General features: G+C 43.3%; 1 protein-coding gene across 6 annotated transcripts in view; it reads left to right on the top strand.

The window, feature by feature from the left end:
• Window positions 1-17,533, top strand: part of MSI2 (musashi RNA binding protein 2) — a 398,820-nt gene that overhangs the window by 239,556 nt on the left and 141,731 nt on the right. For all 6 annotated transcript variants that reach the window (XM_029611878.1, XM_029611877.1, XM_029611875.1 and 3 more), the window contains exon 8: window positions 14,524-14,606. In XM_029611878.1, coding sequence (XP_029467738.1) covers window positions 14,524-14,606 — 83 coding nt within the window. The remainder of the gene's footprint in view (window positions 1-14,523; window positions 14,607-17,533) is intronic.

The following is a 17,533-nucleotide window of genomic DNA, read 5'->3' as shown; positions in this document are numbered from 1 at the left end:
ATAGTATTCCTTACCACCAGAGTTTTAGTAAGATACCTTCTTGCATAGCTCAGATAGTAAAGCAGTATAAATTATCTAAAGACTGTAATTTTTTTATTTTAAGTAATTTTTATTTTCATTTGACCTAGATCTCAGTGACACAATATTTATCCACATTGCTGTGTCAAATGTTCCCCACAGACTGTGTTAAAGTTAAAATGTTTCCTTAGGAGTGATGATTAGAGATGGTGCGGATTTCCCCTTAACTTAGCGACTGCCAGTAAACTGACTCTGTGGTGTACTCTGTTAGCTAAATGCAAACCTATTGTCTTTTGAATTATCTTTTTGAATTACCATAGAGTGCCTCGGCTCTTGTTCCTATTAATTAACAATCTGAAGAAACCGGCGATTCGTAAATCAATGTAACACATGTTGTAGCAATTACGTGCGTGGTCGTTTGCTTTCAGGATACTCACAGAATGCAATTTTAATGAAGATTTGTTCCTATGAAAGATTGATGAAGGGGAGTTCAGGTAGCACTTAGCTTAACACAGCCTGGAGTGGGGAGAAGAGGGGAGGGGTTCCCTGTCACACCACGCCTCACAAATACACTTGGGTAAAGCTATTATTTTTTTTTTCTATAGAACGGTGAAACCGGAGAGGGGAAGTTCAAGTTGCCGGTATTTTTATTACAAGGAAGCGATTGGGAAGGAATTGTATTTCGCATGCTGCGACTGATGCTTTCTCTCGCTCTGTGGCATGGCACGGGCAGGAACCTTTCTGCTTAGTGAGCAGGTGGAGGGTTGCAGGTCTCGTACAGAAGAGAAGGCCCTGACTTGTCAGCTTTGCGGGTGGGAATCTTTTGGCTTCCGTGCTTCAGGAAGGGCAGCCGGCCTGTGTGACACACGATACGTGTACAGATGGTGACAGACCTCATCCTTTGGCCAGGATTCTGGTCTTTTCCGTGTGCCATTTGCTATCCCTGCCCAAATGTGTCCTGAGCAATAAGCGTGGTAACTGTCTCCACCCGCTTCCCCTTCCAAACAGACAGCACAGATTGTTGCCCCCCCCCCCCCCCCTGTTGCTGCTTTTCGATCTTTACGGATAAGAATAAACAAACAAGTTGTAGGTGATGCCTTTTTTATTGGACTAATCCAATCCATCTGCCACGAGCTGTTTAAATCTAGTGTAACTGTGCTACTTCTCCACTGATCTGCTGAAGAAAACAGAGCTCTTGAAAACTCGTCACAGGCGTATTGAGTTAGACTCTTTATTCAGGTGGACGAACGTGGCAACCACAATACTTTTGCCCGGGTAAAGTAGTCGAGTGGATGGGAAGGGTTTCTTGTCAAGACGAATAGTTTACATTAGAAGGGAAGAGCTGAGAAGCTTGAACCTATTCTGTAACTCAGTCTATGGTAGCAGCTGAAACAAGGGTGAATATCATTTGAAAAGAAATGTACAGCGAAGCCTGGTTCCTGCATGCAGCAGAAAAGAATTTGCTATGGCGATATCGATAATGCAACGTAGGCACCCCAGTAGCGGCTCTCTGTAATTTAGAATAACTCTGATCCATCGTGCCTGCTTTTCAGGACAGCCATGCTGAAAGGTGTTTCTTACAATGGCTCTATTTTGGATTTAATTACTTGCTTCTCCAAAGCCATATTCAGTGTGAGTTACAATAGATAGGTCCCTGCTCCTGAAGACTTACAATCTAAGCATTTTCCCCTTACTGACAGAATGGGAGAAAAGCCCAAGTTGGCACCTGGGGCAATTGAGAGTAAAGAGACTTGGCCAAGGCCTCAAGAAGGGTTGGTGGGGGAAGTAAGATCTGAAACCCTGGCTTCCCTGATTCTCACTCTGCTGCTGTAGCCACTAAGCCACTCCTCCTTCAGTTAATAGTTAATTTGTATATTTTTTGGCTATGCTGTAAATGTGTCCCATTTGTGGCCGCCAAGGACTGGAGTTTGACATACTCCTATCCCTAGACTCACCCTCTGTTACAAAGCTGCTGGTCTACCATGCGCAGAACGGCTCCTCTTCCTATAGCACCTTTTACATAACCTTCTCAAAATTGCTTGGCTCCAATAAATGGTTTTGTAGAGGGGTTGCTGATGTCATCTCTTGGCTGAAATAAGTGTAGTTACCTTTTCCCTCCCTCTTTTTTGATGCATTTTCAGTGGGACCCTAAGAAATAAAAGAAAAAGAAGAAAAAGATCAAGAAATAAATTGTAGGGAGATCTTTTTATTGGACTAACTCAATCCATTTGTGATTCGCTTTCAAGAGCTGTGCCCCTTCATCAGGCCAATGAAGAATGAACTAACTTCTGACGATGATATTGGCTGAATATAAAGTAAATTGCAGATTGAGGGTGTTTGTTTTCAGAACTGTAAAGAGTTGCAAAGTAAAAAGACAAAGAACTAGGGCGATAGAGAAGCTGTTAAAGTAGAACAAGGGGGAAAGCTGACAATCACTCAGCAGTGCATGATTCGGAGGAATGTATCTTTGAAGGATACTAATGAAACAGGAGAGTTAGAGGATCCCAAAAGAGAGGTTCCAATAAATGCAAAAGTTGTCCATGTGCCTATAAGTAAAGAATCATCTGAGCTAAAGGTCTCCAATCAAACAAAAAAAGCACTTTGAAATGTCTGTATGCCAATGCCAGAAGTCTAAGAAGTAGGATGGGAGAGTTAGAGTGTATAGCAGCAAATGATGAGATTGACATAATTGGCATCTCAGAGACAGAGTGGAAGGAGGATAACCAATGGGACAGTAATATATCAAGATACAAATTATATCGCAATGATAAGGAGGATCAACTTGGTGGGGGTGTAGCACTATATGTCCAACAGGATAAAGATCATATAAGAGACTAAATGCTCAGTAGAATCTATATGGGTAGAAATCCCATGTGTGTTGGGTAAGAGTATAGTGATAGGAGTATACTACCGTCCACCTGGCCAAAATGATCAAACATATGATGAAATTCTAAGAGAAATCAGGGAAGCTAACCAATTTGACAGTGCAGTAATAATGGGAGATTTCAGTTACCCCAATATTAACATCAGGACATGATAGAGACATAAAATTCCTGGATGGAATAAACGACTGCTTCATGGAGCACTTGGTTCAGGAACCAACAAGAGAGGGAGCTACTTTAGATTTCATTCTTAGTGGAATGCAGGATTTGGTTAGAGGTAACGGTGGTGGGGCCACTTGGCAATAGTGATCATAACATGATCAAATTTAAACTAAAAACTGGAAGGGGGACAATAAGTAAATCTACAGCTCTAACACTAAATTTTCAAAAGGGAAACTGATAAAATGAGGAAAATAGTAAAAAAGAAACAAAACTGAAATTTGCAACTGCAAAGGTTAAAAGTGTACAACAGGCATGGACATTGTTTAAAAATACAAGCTTAGAAGCACAGTCCAGATGTATTCCACGCATTAAGAAAAGTGGAAGGAAGGCAAAATGATTACCAGCATGTTTAAAAGGTAAGGTAAAAGAGACTATTTTAGCCAAAAAAAAAATCCTTTAAAAATTGGAAGAAGGATCCATCTGAAGAAAATAGGAAAAAGCAAAAGTATTGTCAAGTTAAGTGTAAAGTATTGATAAAGCATGCGAAGAGAGAATTTGAAATGAATTTGGCCGTGGAGGCAAAAAGTCATAAGAAAAACTTCTTTGAATATATCCAAATCAAGAAACCTGTGAGGAAGCTGGTTGGACCGTAAGATGACTGAGGGGTTAAAGGGGCTCTTAGGGAAAATAAGGCCATTACAGAAAGACTAAATGAATTCTTTGATTTTGTGTTTACTAATGTGGATATTGGGGAGATACCGGTTCCGGAGATGGTTTTCAAGACTGATGAGTCAGATGAACTGAACCAAATCACTGTGAATCTGGAAGATGTAGTAGGCCAGATTGACAAACTAAAGAGTAGCAAATCACCTGGACCGGATGGTATGCACCCCAGGGTTCTGAAGGAACTCAAAAACGAAATTTCAGATCTATTAGTTAAAATTTGTAACCCATCAAATTATCCATTGTACCTGAAGACTTATGGGTAGCCAATGTAACCCCAATATTTAAAAAGGGCTCCAGGGGCGATCTAGGAAACTATAGACCAATGAGCCTAACTTCAGTGCCGGGAAAAATAGAGCATATAGAAAGACATGGTTTAATGGAACACACTCAGCATGGATTTACCTAAGGAAAGTCTTGCTTCACATATCTGCTTCATTTTTTTGAAGGGGTTAATAAACATGTGAATAAAGGTGAACCAGTAAATGCATTGTATTTGGATGTTCAGAAGGTGTTTGACAAAGTCCCTCATGAGAGGCTTCTAAGCAAAGTAAAAAATCATGGGATAGGTGGCGATGTCCTTTCATGAATTACAAACTGGTTAAAAGACAGGAAACAGTAGGTTTAAATGGTCAATTTTCTCAGTGGAAAAGGGTAAACAGTGGAGTGCCTCAGGGATCTGTACTTGGACTGGTGCTTTTCAATATATTTATAAATGATCTGGAAAGCAATACAACCAGTGACGTAATCAAATTTACAGATGATACAAAATTATTCGGAGTAGTAGATTGTGATAAATTGCAGAAGGACCTTGTGAGCCTGGAAGATTGGGCATCCAAATGGCAAATTAAATTTAATGTGAACACGTGCAAGGTTGATGCATTTAGGGAAAAGTAAGCCATGCTGTAGTTACACGATGTTAGGTTCTATATTAGGAGCTAATACCCAGGAAAGAGATCTAGGCGTAATGGTGGATAATTGAATCGTCAGCTCAGTGTGCTGCAGCAGTCAAAAAAGGAAACAATGTTAGGAATTATTAGGAAGAGAATGGTGAATAAAATGGAAAATGTCATAATGCTTCTGAATTGCTCCATGGTGAGACTGCACCTTGAGTACTGTGTACAATTCTGGTCACCACATCGCAAAAAAGATATAGCTGTGATGGAGAAGCTACAGAGAAGGGTGACCAAAATAATAAAGGAGATGGAACAGCTCCCCCTTATGAGAAAAGGCTAAAGAGGTTAAGGCTGTTCAGCTTGGAGAAGAGACTGTTGAGGGGGGGATATGATAGAGGTCTTTAAAATCATGAGAGGTCTAGAATGGGTAAATGTGAATCGGTTATTTACTCTTTTGGATAATAGAAAGACCAGGGGGCACTCTATTAAGTGAGCAAGTAGCACATTTAAAACAAATTGGAGAAAATTCTTTTTCACTCAACGCACAGTTAGGCTCTGGAATTTGTTGCCAGAGGATGTGGTTAGTGTAGATGGTTTTAAAAAGGTTTGGATACGTTCTTGGAGGAGAAGTCCATTAACTGCTATTAATCAAATTGACTTAGAGAATAGCCACTGCTATTACTGGCATCAGTAGCATGGGATCTACTTAGTTTTTGGGTACTTCCCAGGTACTTGTAGCCTGGATCGGCCACTGTTGGGAACAGGATGCTGGGCTTGATGGACCCTTGGTCTGATCCAGTATGGCATGTTCTTATGGGGACCTGAATTGCATAGGAAAAAGGTAACCTCTCAGGCATAGCTCCTGATGCCTTGAAGCAACGGTGAGTTTCTTTATGGTTCCTGTTAACCTGTTGGCCTTTCTTCCTGTTTCATGCTCTCTTAAGGCCAGGAACACAGGGAATTCTTCCTTTTAGCTAAACAGGTATCTTCGCTGTTTGAGGCCATTGGCGTGTTCATCATTTTGTTGGGCCGGGCCATGTGACGTGGCCTGGAAGCAGTCTTCCGCTTCAGCGGGCAGATGGGACCCTGAAGCTCGGTGCATCTTCTGAGCATACTTAGTTTAAATCCAGCAACTGTTTCATCCACAATCCATCCTCCGAAAGACTTCATTCAGTTTCTGGTAGTGCCCTGCCACCTGTTACCAAACTTGACTCTGGGAAGCCTTCCTTATGTTGCCTGAGGAAACAGTCCCTAAAGTTTGCATCCCTAAATGTTTCTTAGCCTTTTACAGGTATAATTTCTTTATTTTTGTAGTTAATGCAGTGTCCTGTACAAATCCAGAAGACATTCCTTGTGTGGAAAAGCCACACCAAGCAAGAAATACATAACAAGAAAGAAAAAGTACTTTACGTATAAAGACAGGCTTGTTGCTACGAGTCCACAAATTATGGGGGCAGATACAGTTGAGAGCTCAAAGAAAAAACATCTTTACATAAAAAAAAAAAGGGACAATAGGCCACAAAGCTTTTCTGAAACAGATATCAATGCCAGAAGCACATCTAAATGGGAGAAATCTTCATCAGAAGAAGCCAGCCTTGCTAAGGAGGATCGAAGAAGACCTATCTAACAGCTTTGTACTTAATTGCTTTTCTGCATGGATATTTTAGTCAAAACATTGCTCCCAATTGCAACACTTGAGTATGCTTCAGTGGAAGTTTTTCTTTTCTTTTGTGTGGTCCTAGCCACGTCCGGGGGAAAGAACAAATTTTAGAATTCAAAAAAGAACATCTGTATTTCTGGAATAAATGAGCCAGTCTTCCTGGTTCAAGCTCAAATTTTACAGTCAAAGTAGAAAAAGAAGCAACTTTATCCTCTGTCTTTTCAGTAATACCAATAACATCAAGAAAGTAAGAGATTGCTGCAGAGCTTCAGGCTGACCTTTTTTTTATTTTTGAAAGGTGGAATATGATACACTTTAGAAAGTGCTGGACAGGCATTCTCAGGTATCCTGAGAATTTCTACAAAATACCGCTTGAGCAAAGATGATGGTGAAGATGTTACCATTTTGGGGAAATGTATAAAACCGCAAGGTTTTACGCCTAATAGTTTATCTCAAGTCTCTCCATTTTATCATGGATCAATAAATTGTCCTTAATTAAAGAGCAAACGTTATCTTGGCGTTTTCCTATTTTTAGATCCCATAGGCTGTAGACTTCTGTTCGTTAAATGTCCTTTCTGGTTCATTAACTTTTACCAGGAATTTATTGAAATTAAAGAGATAAAGCCGCAACTATCATAGCTTCCCGTGTCCCTTTTAAATTGATAACATGAGGTCTTATCAGACGAGAAGACTTTCCCGTCATTGGGAAACCTGATTCTTCTTGTGCAAGTCTCATGCATTCTTCCCTTGCATCCCCTCTGGCACACAGCTCCCTCCTCCTGTTACTTGTGATTGCGGTCCGATGTTCCATGCAGTCATCTCAATGACCTCCATCCCTGGACTGTCATGTCATCGGATGTTGTTCGAAGGTGCCGGCAGACTCAGGTTGCCGAGGTATCCTTCACATTACAGGCAACGGAGGAGGGAACCTGTTCCTCCTGGCTAAAAGAGTGGTCCTCATTCTGGAGAAGCCATCACCTGCGACTCCACCGATGGCATTCCCGAGGAACTTGGTAAAGGAGCCTTTACCACATATGCATGCAATGGGCCAGAGGCACTCGCCCTTCCTTGGACCGTGGGAAAGACTCGGGACTTGCCTTTCCTCTTGACCATACTCAAGCCCTACAAACAATACTCACGGGGGGTGTAATTTTGTTGAATGTCCTTTATTTTAGTGTTGGCTCGCTATCATAGTACTTTTGCTATATACTTTTTATTCACTATTCTCTTTTAACTTAGAACAAACTCGTTAGGCCCCGCTGCTTGTTGCTGAATTCTTAGATGATTTGTGCTTCTTTTTCCTTTGGCGACCCATCCAATTACCTCTCTAGCCAGAGGCTCTCAGTTTCTCCCAGCCTGCTCTCCAGGCAACCTCTGTTTTCTCCGCACTTGTCCATGGGTCTGGGTTCGAGATGGCCATCTAACAGTTTAATTTTGAGAGCAATTTTGAGAGCATTCTTCTTCTTCTGCATCCCTTTGCCTCCATAACGTGTTTGTCTGGGAAAGAGCACAGCATAGTCTTGGCCAAGATGAGCAAAATTAAAGTGGGACTAGTGGTGGTGGTGGCAGCGGCGGTCACCTTGGGCTGCCAACAGCTTGCTGAAAGTGCTCTTGCAAGAAGGTATGTTGGAAATGAAATGAGGTTGTGGATTTCTGCCTTCAGGACGGGTACTTTTCCAGGGTTAACAGTAGTCTGTGATGAGACTTTGCTCTTGTTCCAGTTGCTGTAAATTGCAAATATTGGAATTCAAGGCTGATTTCTGTGGTGCATATTTTTTTTTTATCCTCTTTCCTTGATCTAAACGTTCTGAGAGCTCTTTCTGTTCTCCCAAGTCAGTCAAAAATTGCATCGATTCACAATGCTATCATCAAGTCATCCTTTCTCAACTTCTTATAATTAAGGAAGCTACTTTCCTTTTTGTATTAGCTGTTCCTGTCTGTTTCTCTATTTTAAGCCAAAGTGAAAGGATTGTGTTCTCTTTTATCATATTAATATCTGTACAGTTGATGGCATGCTGGACTGTCTGCCTAAGCACTATCCCCCTGGCCCCCCTCCCCCCAACCTGGTCTTCTGGATTCCAACATTCTGTCTCCTCTTCAATAGTCCGTATGACTTGAGTTGTTGGGTTCAGTTTAATTCCCAGCGAACAGGTGTCTCTGAATACGATTGGCACTAATTTACACTCAAGTCGGCAGACCCAGCAGAGGTCAAGGACTGAGTGAATATGGAGACTGAACTCTTTTTCACTTCTAGATGTGGTCTTTTCAAATCAAGTTTGACCGACATTGATACGTTGGGCGCACTCTGCTGGATAGAATTTAGAAGAATTTGACTTCCAGGGCTGTCAATCTTTCACCGACATCAAGATTCACTTGAAACCGTCCTGACCTGTTCCAAGACAAGGTGGTTTGCAAGCTTCTGCTGTTAGACGGTGAATAGAACAGCATAGATGAGGCTCCACCTGCCAACTTTGGAGGTATGATGCCATGGATCAGCCATCAAGTATGAGATTGAAATGAGAGGTAAAAAGTAAAAATAATGGGGCCAACCTAATGGCCTAGTGGTTAGGGTTCCACCTTGCAAGGTGAGACGTTTGATTTCAGTTCCTGGCTTAGGATCTTGAACCTCTAGTTGACTGAGGCTGGGAGTACGTCTCTGGTAGTAACACTGACAGCCCTAGTGACTATGGCAAACCCAATACTGCTCTTTTGGTACTACCTAGTGGCTGATGGAGGAGTAACATCAGAAGTGGCTCGGAAAGGTGTTTCCTTGACCATTGTAGAGGCCGTTGCAGTTCTTGAGCTGTAAGCAGGAAGGGAGGGCATGGGGTGAAGGGGAGACAAAATAACTGGAGGAGAGAGATGCTTCTTGCAAGATGTATCCCAATGAGGAGGGAGGCTGTGCAGGAGGAAACAAGGAGAAAAAAAATTGGTTGTGAGTTGTAATTTTCTTCCTGTGGTTTGTCGCTAGGAGCTGAATTTGAGAATATTAAGTGTTTTGCATCGACTATCCAGTGTCCCTGCATGCTTTTGTACTCTCTTCTTTAGATTTTTTTTTTCCACACCGTGGTTTGATAGTCTCAGGTGCCTGATAGCTTACTAAGTAACTTTTCCCTTTTGATTAAGGGGCGGGGGGAGAAGTGTGAATAACGTTGGACTGTATTGATTCACACCAATCTATCCATCAGCTGTGTAAGAGCCACTTGCAATTCCCAGCAGCTTCAGAAAAGCTCTACAAGGGGAGAGGAAATATGACCAGGCAAGTTGAGAAAAATAAATTAAAGCTGTGTCAAGTTTTCTTCCCCCCCCCCCTCCCCATCTCCCCTCATTATTAATGGATGGAAGGGAGCTCATTTATCAAGAAGGAGAAGGATTAATTAACACAGGCTTTAATATTATTATGCGTGGCTTGTCTGGTCCCATTTCTTCGTTTTGTTTGAGAAGCATATTGTGGTCTATATGGGACCAGCTGCCAAGGTGTTGACGTAAACAGTGAAGCGGGAGTGTAAATGAAGGTCCCAGGAATGGAGGAGGAACCTCATTTGCTTGGAAGCAGGCAGTGCACTACCGGGCCACAGAAGCTGCCGCATCTTCACAAAACGCCGGTGGAATATGGGGAAGGGTCCGAGGAGAGAGAATGTGGGGAGGGCGAGGGGAGGAAGTGGGACCTAGGCCTTCCAGAGGGCATTTTCTACTGTCCTTACCCGGGCCTTCTTTCTTATTGCCCTTGCACACCTCTGGAAACGGCAGATGAGGCGACTTTGGGAGGTGGCCCATCCCAAACCCCGAGGCGTGTGGCTTAAATGCCCTCGCAGCCAGTTTTGGAAGAATGTCCTTAGCCAGTCTGAGGTGAAAGGAAAAATCTGTGTGTCAGGGATGTGTTGTATCTGCGTAACTTACTGTGTACATCCAGAATACACACCCCTGCTCCCTTCAAGAGCCTCGGGATGCTGAAGCCAAATATTTATTTATTTAGATTTTTTCATATTCCGCTTTTCGCACATTTTTCAGCGCTTCAAAGCAGATTACGTTCAGGTACTGTAGGTATTTCCCTCTCCCGAGAGGCCCCACAATCTAAGTTTATATCTGAGGCAATGGAGGATAAAGTGACTTGCCCAAGGTCACAAGGAGCAACAGTGGGACTCGAACCCTGTTTTCAAACCTTGCGGAATAGGTATTCACTACACTAAAAGAATCTACTTTTGTTTACACACTACTCCTACCACGGCCAAGTTTTCTCTTGAAACTTTAGGACGTATGACTCATCTAGAACCAGCCTCTGCTGGGTTATGGCACCATGGGCTTTCCCCTCCCATTTTAACCCTCTCTCATCTCCCATCCGGTCTGGGCTGCAGCTCCCTCTGAAACCTGGTGTGTGCACCAGAGTCTCACTAGATGTCACCGTTGTTCACTGGCTGGAGCTACCTCCACCCCAGGCAAAAGGAGGAGAGGGATGAACGGTACTTGCTGCATACTCAGCTGGCCTGAGGAACACGATAAAGGCTCACGAATCTCAATTCTGCTTAAAACCCTTGACATGGAAGAAGAAAAAAAATATAGCTTCAGAAAATTGTGACGGGTGGGTGTGGAGATGGGCCCTGCATATTTTCTTGACCTCAGGGCCACAGAGGGGGCCGACTGGTGACTTGGCCTCTGAGGAGGAGGAACGGGTGTAGGGCATGCTGAGGTCGCTCTTTTGGAGCCTGGCTGAAGTCCATTTCTAACCTTTTCCATTGCTGTCCGGGAAAGGGAGCGGGGCATTCCGAAGCTCCGTTTCCGTGCGAGCTCGCTGCAGTAACGTGTTCTTGTTCTCCTCTACGTCTCTGCTATAAATAGCCTCCTTTAACATGCCCTCTCTTGTCTTCCAGCCGGTGCTGAGGTCGGAAAAACGAAAGCTGTGAAATCTACGCCGCTCTCATTAACGAGTTATTAATGATTAAGATGTTTCCTGTGATCAAGCAAGTAATGATTTTCAGGACTGAGCAGTCTTCGCTTCTTGGCAAGGTGCTCCTTACATGGCTTTGGGACTGGGATGATAATGCAACTGCATAGTAGAGTGAAAGGACAACAGGCTGAGCCATTTGGTTGGTTGCTTGCAGGTGATCACATAATGATGCCATGCTCTGTACACCTTTCTCGGTGACAAAAATAAACCTACAAAATATGAAAAGCACTTTAGGTTTTGTAAGAGCAGTGAGACACTTGGGGAATGTGTGATGTGTGAGAGAATATTTCCGGGGGATAGGGAATGTAGATTTGTGTCTCTTTGTGGTGTCTTGGGGTGAGAGAAATAACTGAAAGCTGAACATCTGGCATAGCCGTCATGGCAGCGTCTAGTTTAGCAGACACTGGAAACGTCTTCCTCCGCCTAAAAAAAGAAGCCAACACGTTCCATAAGAGCAACAGCCAACGGCTGCTCTTATGGTCTGGACGTAGTCTGTCCCCATCCCTTGATTTCATTTGTGACAAACTGCCCAACTCAAGGAATGATACAGCGTCACCCCTGGGGCCTTGGCATGTTTTGGTCAATGGGACTGGGCATGTTGGAGTAGAGCGAGGTAGCCTTGGTAGTCATGCTTCGTTCTTGAATAGCTCTTTACACATTACCAGTGCCCAGGTACAGTGAGACTGTAACTCCGAGAATCGCTTATCCCCTGCTCCCTCAGCTAATTGTAAAGTCAAATATTATCTTGGTGTTTCTTATTAATGTTTTCAAATGTTTCATGATATCACAATGTTCTCAAAGGCAGACTTTCCATACGTGCTCGTAGGTAGGAGCTGGGCCCGGTGATGCCCCACTTCCCTGCCCCCCCACTAGATGCAAAATTACCCCTCCCTTCCCCAGCCCTCTCCCATACCAAAAACATCCCCCTCGGCCCCATCCTCCAACAAATGCCGTAATCCCTGGGGCTTAATGAGTCCCCTTCCCAAGGAAAAACAATTCATCCTTGAGCTGGAGGGGGTCCGGAGGCCACCCCTAGACCACCAGGGCTTTTTTTTTACTTGGGAAGGGGGGAGGGAGGGGCTTCTACTAGATGCAGAGATTATGGTTTTGTTGGCAGGGTGGGGGCCAGGGAGGCCTGATAACAGGTGGGGGTTATTTCTGGTAAAGGGTATGTGGGGGAGGGAGGGTAATTTTCCATCTGATGGGAAGGGTTAAGCTAGGGGTTGAGGTGTTTGCTGCATGAACTTTTTATTCTATTTTTGTTTGGGCCTGCGCTGTGTGGGGGATGGGCGGGGGTCTCACTGAATCTGCTTGGGGGGAGTTGAGAACTTCTGGGGGATGTTGTGGGGGCTGCCTGGCCCTTTAAGCTGATGGCACCCTCGGGCGATGGGGGCAGCCATCCCGCGCACTTTGCAGTTCTGCAGCGATATTTTTTTTATCATGGATTTTTTCCTCGTTAAAAAATATTGCTGTAAAATTGCCATGATATTTTGTCGGGGAGAGGTGAAATATCGTGGGAATGCCCCCCCTCCCCTCAATATTTCTCCCCTTCCAGGATAAAATATTGTGACTTGATAAAACTTGTAAGTGAACCATGGGATGAATGTGTAATAAAAAGAAAACTGTGGCCACACCCCTCTCTGTCTGCTGGAGTTCATCCCATGGTGCTTGTTTCATGGTTCAGTGTGAATTTCCTTGCTAGATTTTATTTTTAATCTTCATTTTTTATTAAACTATCCAGTAAATGCAATATAAGAACCCGGGGGGGACCCATAGCAAAGCAAACATCCCTGTCTTCCATTCTATGTAAATAACATCATTCTCTGTAAAGATACCATGACAGTCAGCAGCTGAACATGACATCTGCATGAAACTGTACCTCTGAGGGGCCAGGATCTGCCTTATTACCAGACACCAACAAGGCAGATTCTCTCTAACTGACAGACAGACGGCAGCCTTCAAATGACTGTAAAGCAGCAGCTCAAATAAAGAGATGAGCGGCAAGTTCAGAGGCTCTGCGTTGAATTGGGTTTTCTTTTGCAGCATCAGGATGCCCTGATGAAGAAATCAGAGACTGAAAGGGAAAGGGTTAAAAGGGCGCCTTCAGGTCCTGGGTGAGAGGTTGGGGGGGGGGGTGACCAACGGGGGTGGTACAAGGAAAGCTCATTACGAGAGCGAGGGTCTCCGCTTGAGAGAGGCCGGCCGGCCGCCAGCCCTCAACCCCTAGAAAAATGACAGACGGGAAGGCCTGTGCTGGCTGGAAATGACCTCCGACACTCATCCACAACCCCAGCCATGCTTTCTTCTCTTACCTGGGAAGTAAATGATTAGTTTCTGCTACCTACATATTTCTTCCAGGGTTTCAGGACTCGTGGTATTCTCTTCCTGTCTGTGTATATGCAGCAACATAGTTTATATATCCATATAGCTGTGTATGTGCGTATGAATGTTTGCATAATAGAAAGAGATTTGTGCATGTATCCACGTATATGGTGACAGGACTGTAGCTTGTATAGCCAGAATTATATAGACATATATTAATATAAAGGTTTGTGGTAATAAAATTCTCTCGATCTGTGTAGGGTTACATACACTCACGTACGTTATTGCTGAGGGAGTTAATTTCATTTTATCTTGCTGATGACTTTTTTCGCCCTCAAAGATGGCTTTATTTATGTCTTGTTTTCGAGACAGGAATACAGAGAGCCAGTCGGAGAACAATTATTACCACGCTGTCTCGAGGCACACGTGTAGGCCGGGGTTAATACAGGCGAGCCGTGGGAGTTAGGGGCAGGCTCTGTACTGTGGCCAAAAAAACAAGTCGGTCTAAGGTTGGGAGGGGGGACGGACCCCTCCCCTCCCCTCTCACACCCCTCCACCACAATCAAAAATTACCTGCCGACACCCCAGAGGAGAAGGTCCAACGTGGACCCAGTCCCGTCAGGGCGAATGTGCTCGCACTAAGATCTCGGAGGCTCAGATTTTAGCTAAATGATGAAAGCTGGGATTAATGAAAGCGGGCTTGAAAGAAGTGTGAAACTGAGATTGCCGTGTCCCTGCTGGTTCATTAAACTTAAGCCTTACACTTGTGTATGCTCTTGTTATGCCCTGCTTACCCCTTAAAATGTCTCGAAGCCTGGGAGCCCTTCTGATCCTGACGAGTTAATAAAGCGGCTCTCGTTTTTATGTGCCTTGTTTTTTTTTTTATTCTTTTGTTTTGTTTTTTTTGTTTTTAAGGATTTGGGTTTGTCACGTTTGAAAATGAAGATGTTGTGGAAAAAGTCTGTGAAATTCATTTCCATGAAATCAATAATAAAATGGTAAGATTTATTTATTTATTTATTTTTAAAGGCTTTTGCGTTTGCAGGCACACGTGGTTTTAAGCCGGCGGGGAGGAATTGATTTTCTTTGGGGGGGGGAGGGGGAGGGGGTGGTACATTCATATAGTAGTAAAATACTTGTGTAACCCTCTAATCAATTAATACAATATAGAACATTTTATACCAATTTTAAAATAAACAAATGGTATGTAAGATGGCTCGTACTTTACATTCAACTGTTCGTTTATTATAGCCACTTAGAAAAACAGAATACAGAACAGGCGCCAGGTTTGGTGTGACGTGCCCCCCGGCGGTGCGTGGCGGCAGATTGCCGCAGTTCCAAACGATTCCAGGCCAGTGACCCGGCGTGAGCTGCAGAAAATCACCAATTGTCAGAGGCTGAGTGAGGATAAAGGGGGATGGGGGGGAGAATCCTATCTCGGGTAACAAGTTCACAGCAAGGGCAACACGAGAATGGGGACTTGATTTTTCTGCTAGGTGGTTACAGAAGTGATTGCTTTAGGTTGAAAGGCAACCCAAGGTCCCATCACGGTCCAGTTTCCTTTTTGGTCGCCTCACAGCTCTCTTGTCTGCAGGTAGAAGGCAACCAAACATTTGTAGCCAGTTTTACAGCAATAAAAAAAATACTTCTGCGTGACCTGCCAGAAACATGCCAGTGAACTCTGAATGCCGGGATTAGCAGATGACCCTAGCATATAACTGTCACCATACCTAATAATATCATTCATTCTAAAAAAAAAAAAAAATTGTCCAATTTACTTTTGAATTGATACAATTTAATAACTCTAACTTCTACTGCTGACAAACCGTACCATAATTTCACCAAATGTTTGCGACAAGTATCCTTTCCTCGGTTGGTGGTGAAGTCTGTTACCCCTTAACCTTAGAGGATGGACCTTTCTTTTCCTTGTTGCTCACCTGTGAGCCCACAACCCCACCCCCATGTTTGTATAGTGTAATTAATTCTCCCCTCAAATGATTTTCTTTTATCCTGTAATGTAAACAGGCCCAGCTTGGACAGTCTTTCTGCATTTGGAACTGCAGTGTCCTGGCTGTCTCCCATCCACATGGGCCGATTTTATGTGGGGAAACTCTCTCTTACTTGCATCAGATTCCAGTACGACCAAAAGGGACAAGTATCGTAGTGGAAACCATTGACAGTTCCCCCCTAGCATCTGAGACCCAACCATTGATATTGATGACCACACATAAACATCAGGAGATCCTCATGTTTAATTTGATTAAAGTGCCCCATTTTCCTGTCATCCTTAGCCTCCCCATGGCTGGACAGGCATGAACCTCATATTAACTGGAAAATCCAGCAAGTGATGTTCCCTTCCACATATTGTCAACAGAACTGTATGCCAAATGAAAGGGAGCCAGGCCGCTTGGGTTACATGGCTCAGAAGAAGCGACGGAATCACCGCTGGAGAAATATGCAGCATATTGGGATGTGTTTGACAAGAAAGGAGCGGACACGCTTCCCCTACATAGACAGTATGACTGCCCCATAGACCTGGTATCAGGGGCAGAAGCCCCTTTTTCTAATTCCACGCATTAGAAAAGGTGGAAAGAAGGCTGAACGACAACCGGCATGGTTGAAAGGTGAGGTGAGAGAGGCTATAATATCTAAAATAACATCTTTCAAGAAATGGAAAAGGGATCTGAATGAAGAAAACAGGAAACAGCATAAGCACTGGCAATCAGATGCAAAGCATTGATAAGGAAGGCAAAGAGAGAATTTGAAAAGAAGCTTGCCGTGGTTGCAAAGACTCAATAAAAACTTTTTCAGGTACCTTCAAGGTAAAAAGCCTGCAAGGTTATCAGTTTGACAATCAGATAATCAAGGGGTAAAAGGAGCACGTAGGGATGACAAAGCCATAGCAGAGAAACTAAATGAATTCTTTGCTTCAGTATTCACTGAGGAAGATGTAAGAGATATACCCATGCTAGAAGTGATATTCAGAGGTGATGATTCAATGGAACTGAAATAAATCTCAGTGAACCAGATGATTTGCTACTCTAGTTGACAGACTAAAGAGTAGCAAATCACTTGGACCAGATGGTATACATCCCAGGGTACTGAAAGAACTGAGAAATGATATTGCAGACTTGCTATTGGAAATTTGTAAACTATCAATAACATCTATGGTACCTGAAGAATGGAAGGTTGCCAATATAATGCCAATTTTTAAAAAGGGATCAAGGGGTGATCCAGGAAATTACAGACCAGTGAGTATGATGTCTGTGCCAGGCAAAATGGTAGAAACTATCATAAAGAACAAAATTGCTGATTATATAGTTAGGCATAGTGTAATGGGACAAAGCCAACATGGATTTAACCAAGGGAAGTCTTGCCTCACAAATTTGCTACATTTTTTGAAGGTATATATAAATGTGGATAAAGGTGAGTCAGTTGATATAGTGTATCTGGATTCCCAGAAAGCATTTGACAGAGTCCCTCATGAGAGACTTCTTAGGAAATTAGAAAGTCATGGGATAGGTGGCAGTGTCCTATTGTGGATTGCCAACTGGTTAAAAGATAGAAAACAGAGAATAGGGCTGAATGGTAAATTTTCCCAATGGAAAAAGGTGAATAGTGGAGTGCCCCGGGGATCTGTTATGGGACCATTGCTTTTTAATATATTTATAAATGACCTGGAAATGGGAACAACGAGTGAGGTGATCAAATTTGCCAATGACACAAAATTATTCAAAGCTGTTAAATTACAAGAAGATTGTGAGAAATTGCAAGAGGACATTGCAAAACTGGAACTGGGCATTCAAATGGCAAATGAAATTTAATGTGGACAAGTGCAAAGTGATGCATGTAGGGAAGAGTAACCCAAATTATAGCTACAAAATGCAAGGTTCCACATTAGGAGTCACCACTCAGAAAAAGGATC

The sequence above is a fragment of the Rhinatrema bivittatum genome, chromosome 8 (genome assembly GCF_901001135.1).
Source record: "Rhinatrema bivittatum chromosome 8, aRhiBiv1.1, whole genome shotgun sequence".
NCBI lineage: Eukaryota > Metazoa > Chordata > Amphibia > Gymnophiona > Rhinatrematidae > Rhinatrema > Rhinatrema bivittatum.
The sequence above is the reverse complement of the archived record's forward strand: the minus strand, read 5'-3'. Positions and strand labels throughout refer to the sequence as shown.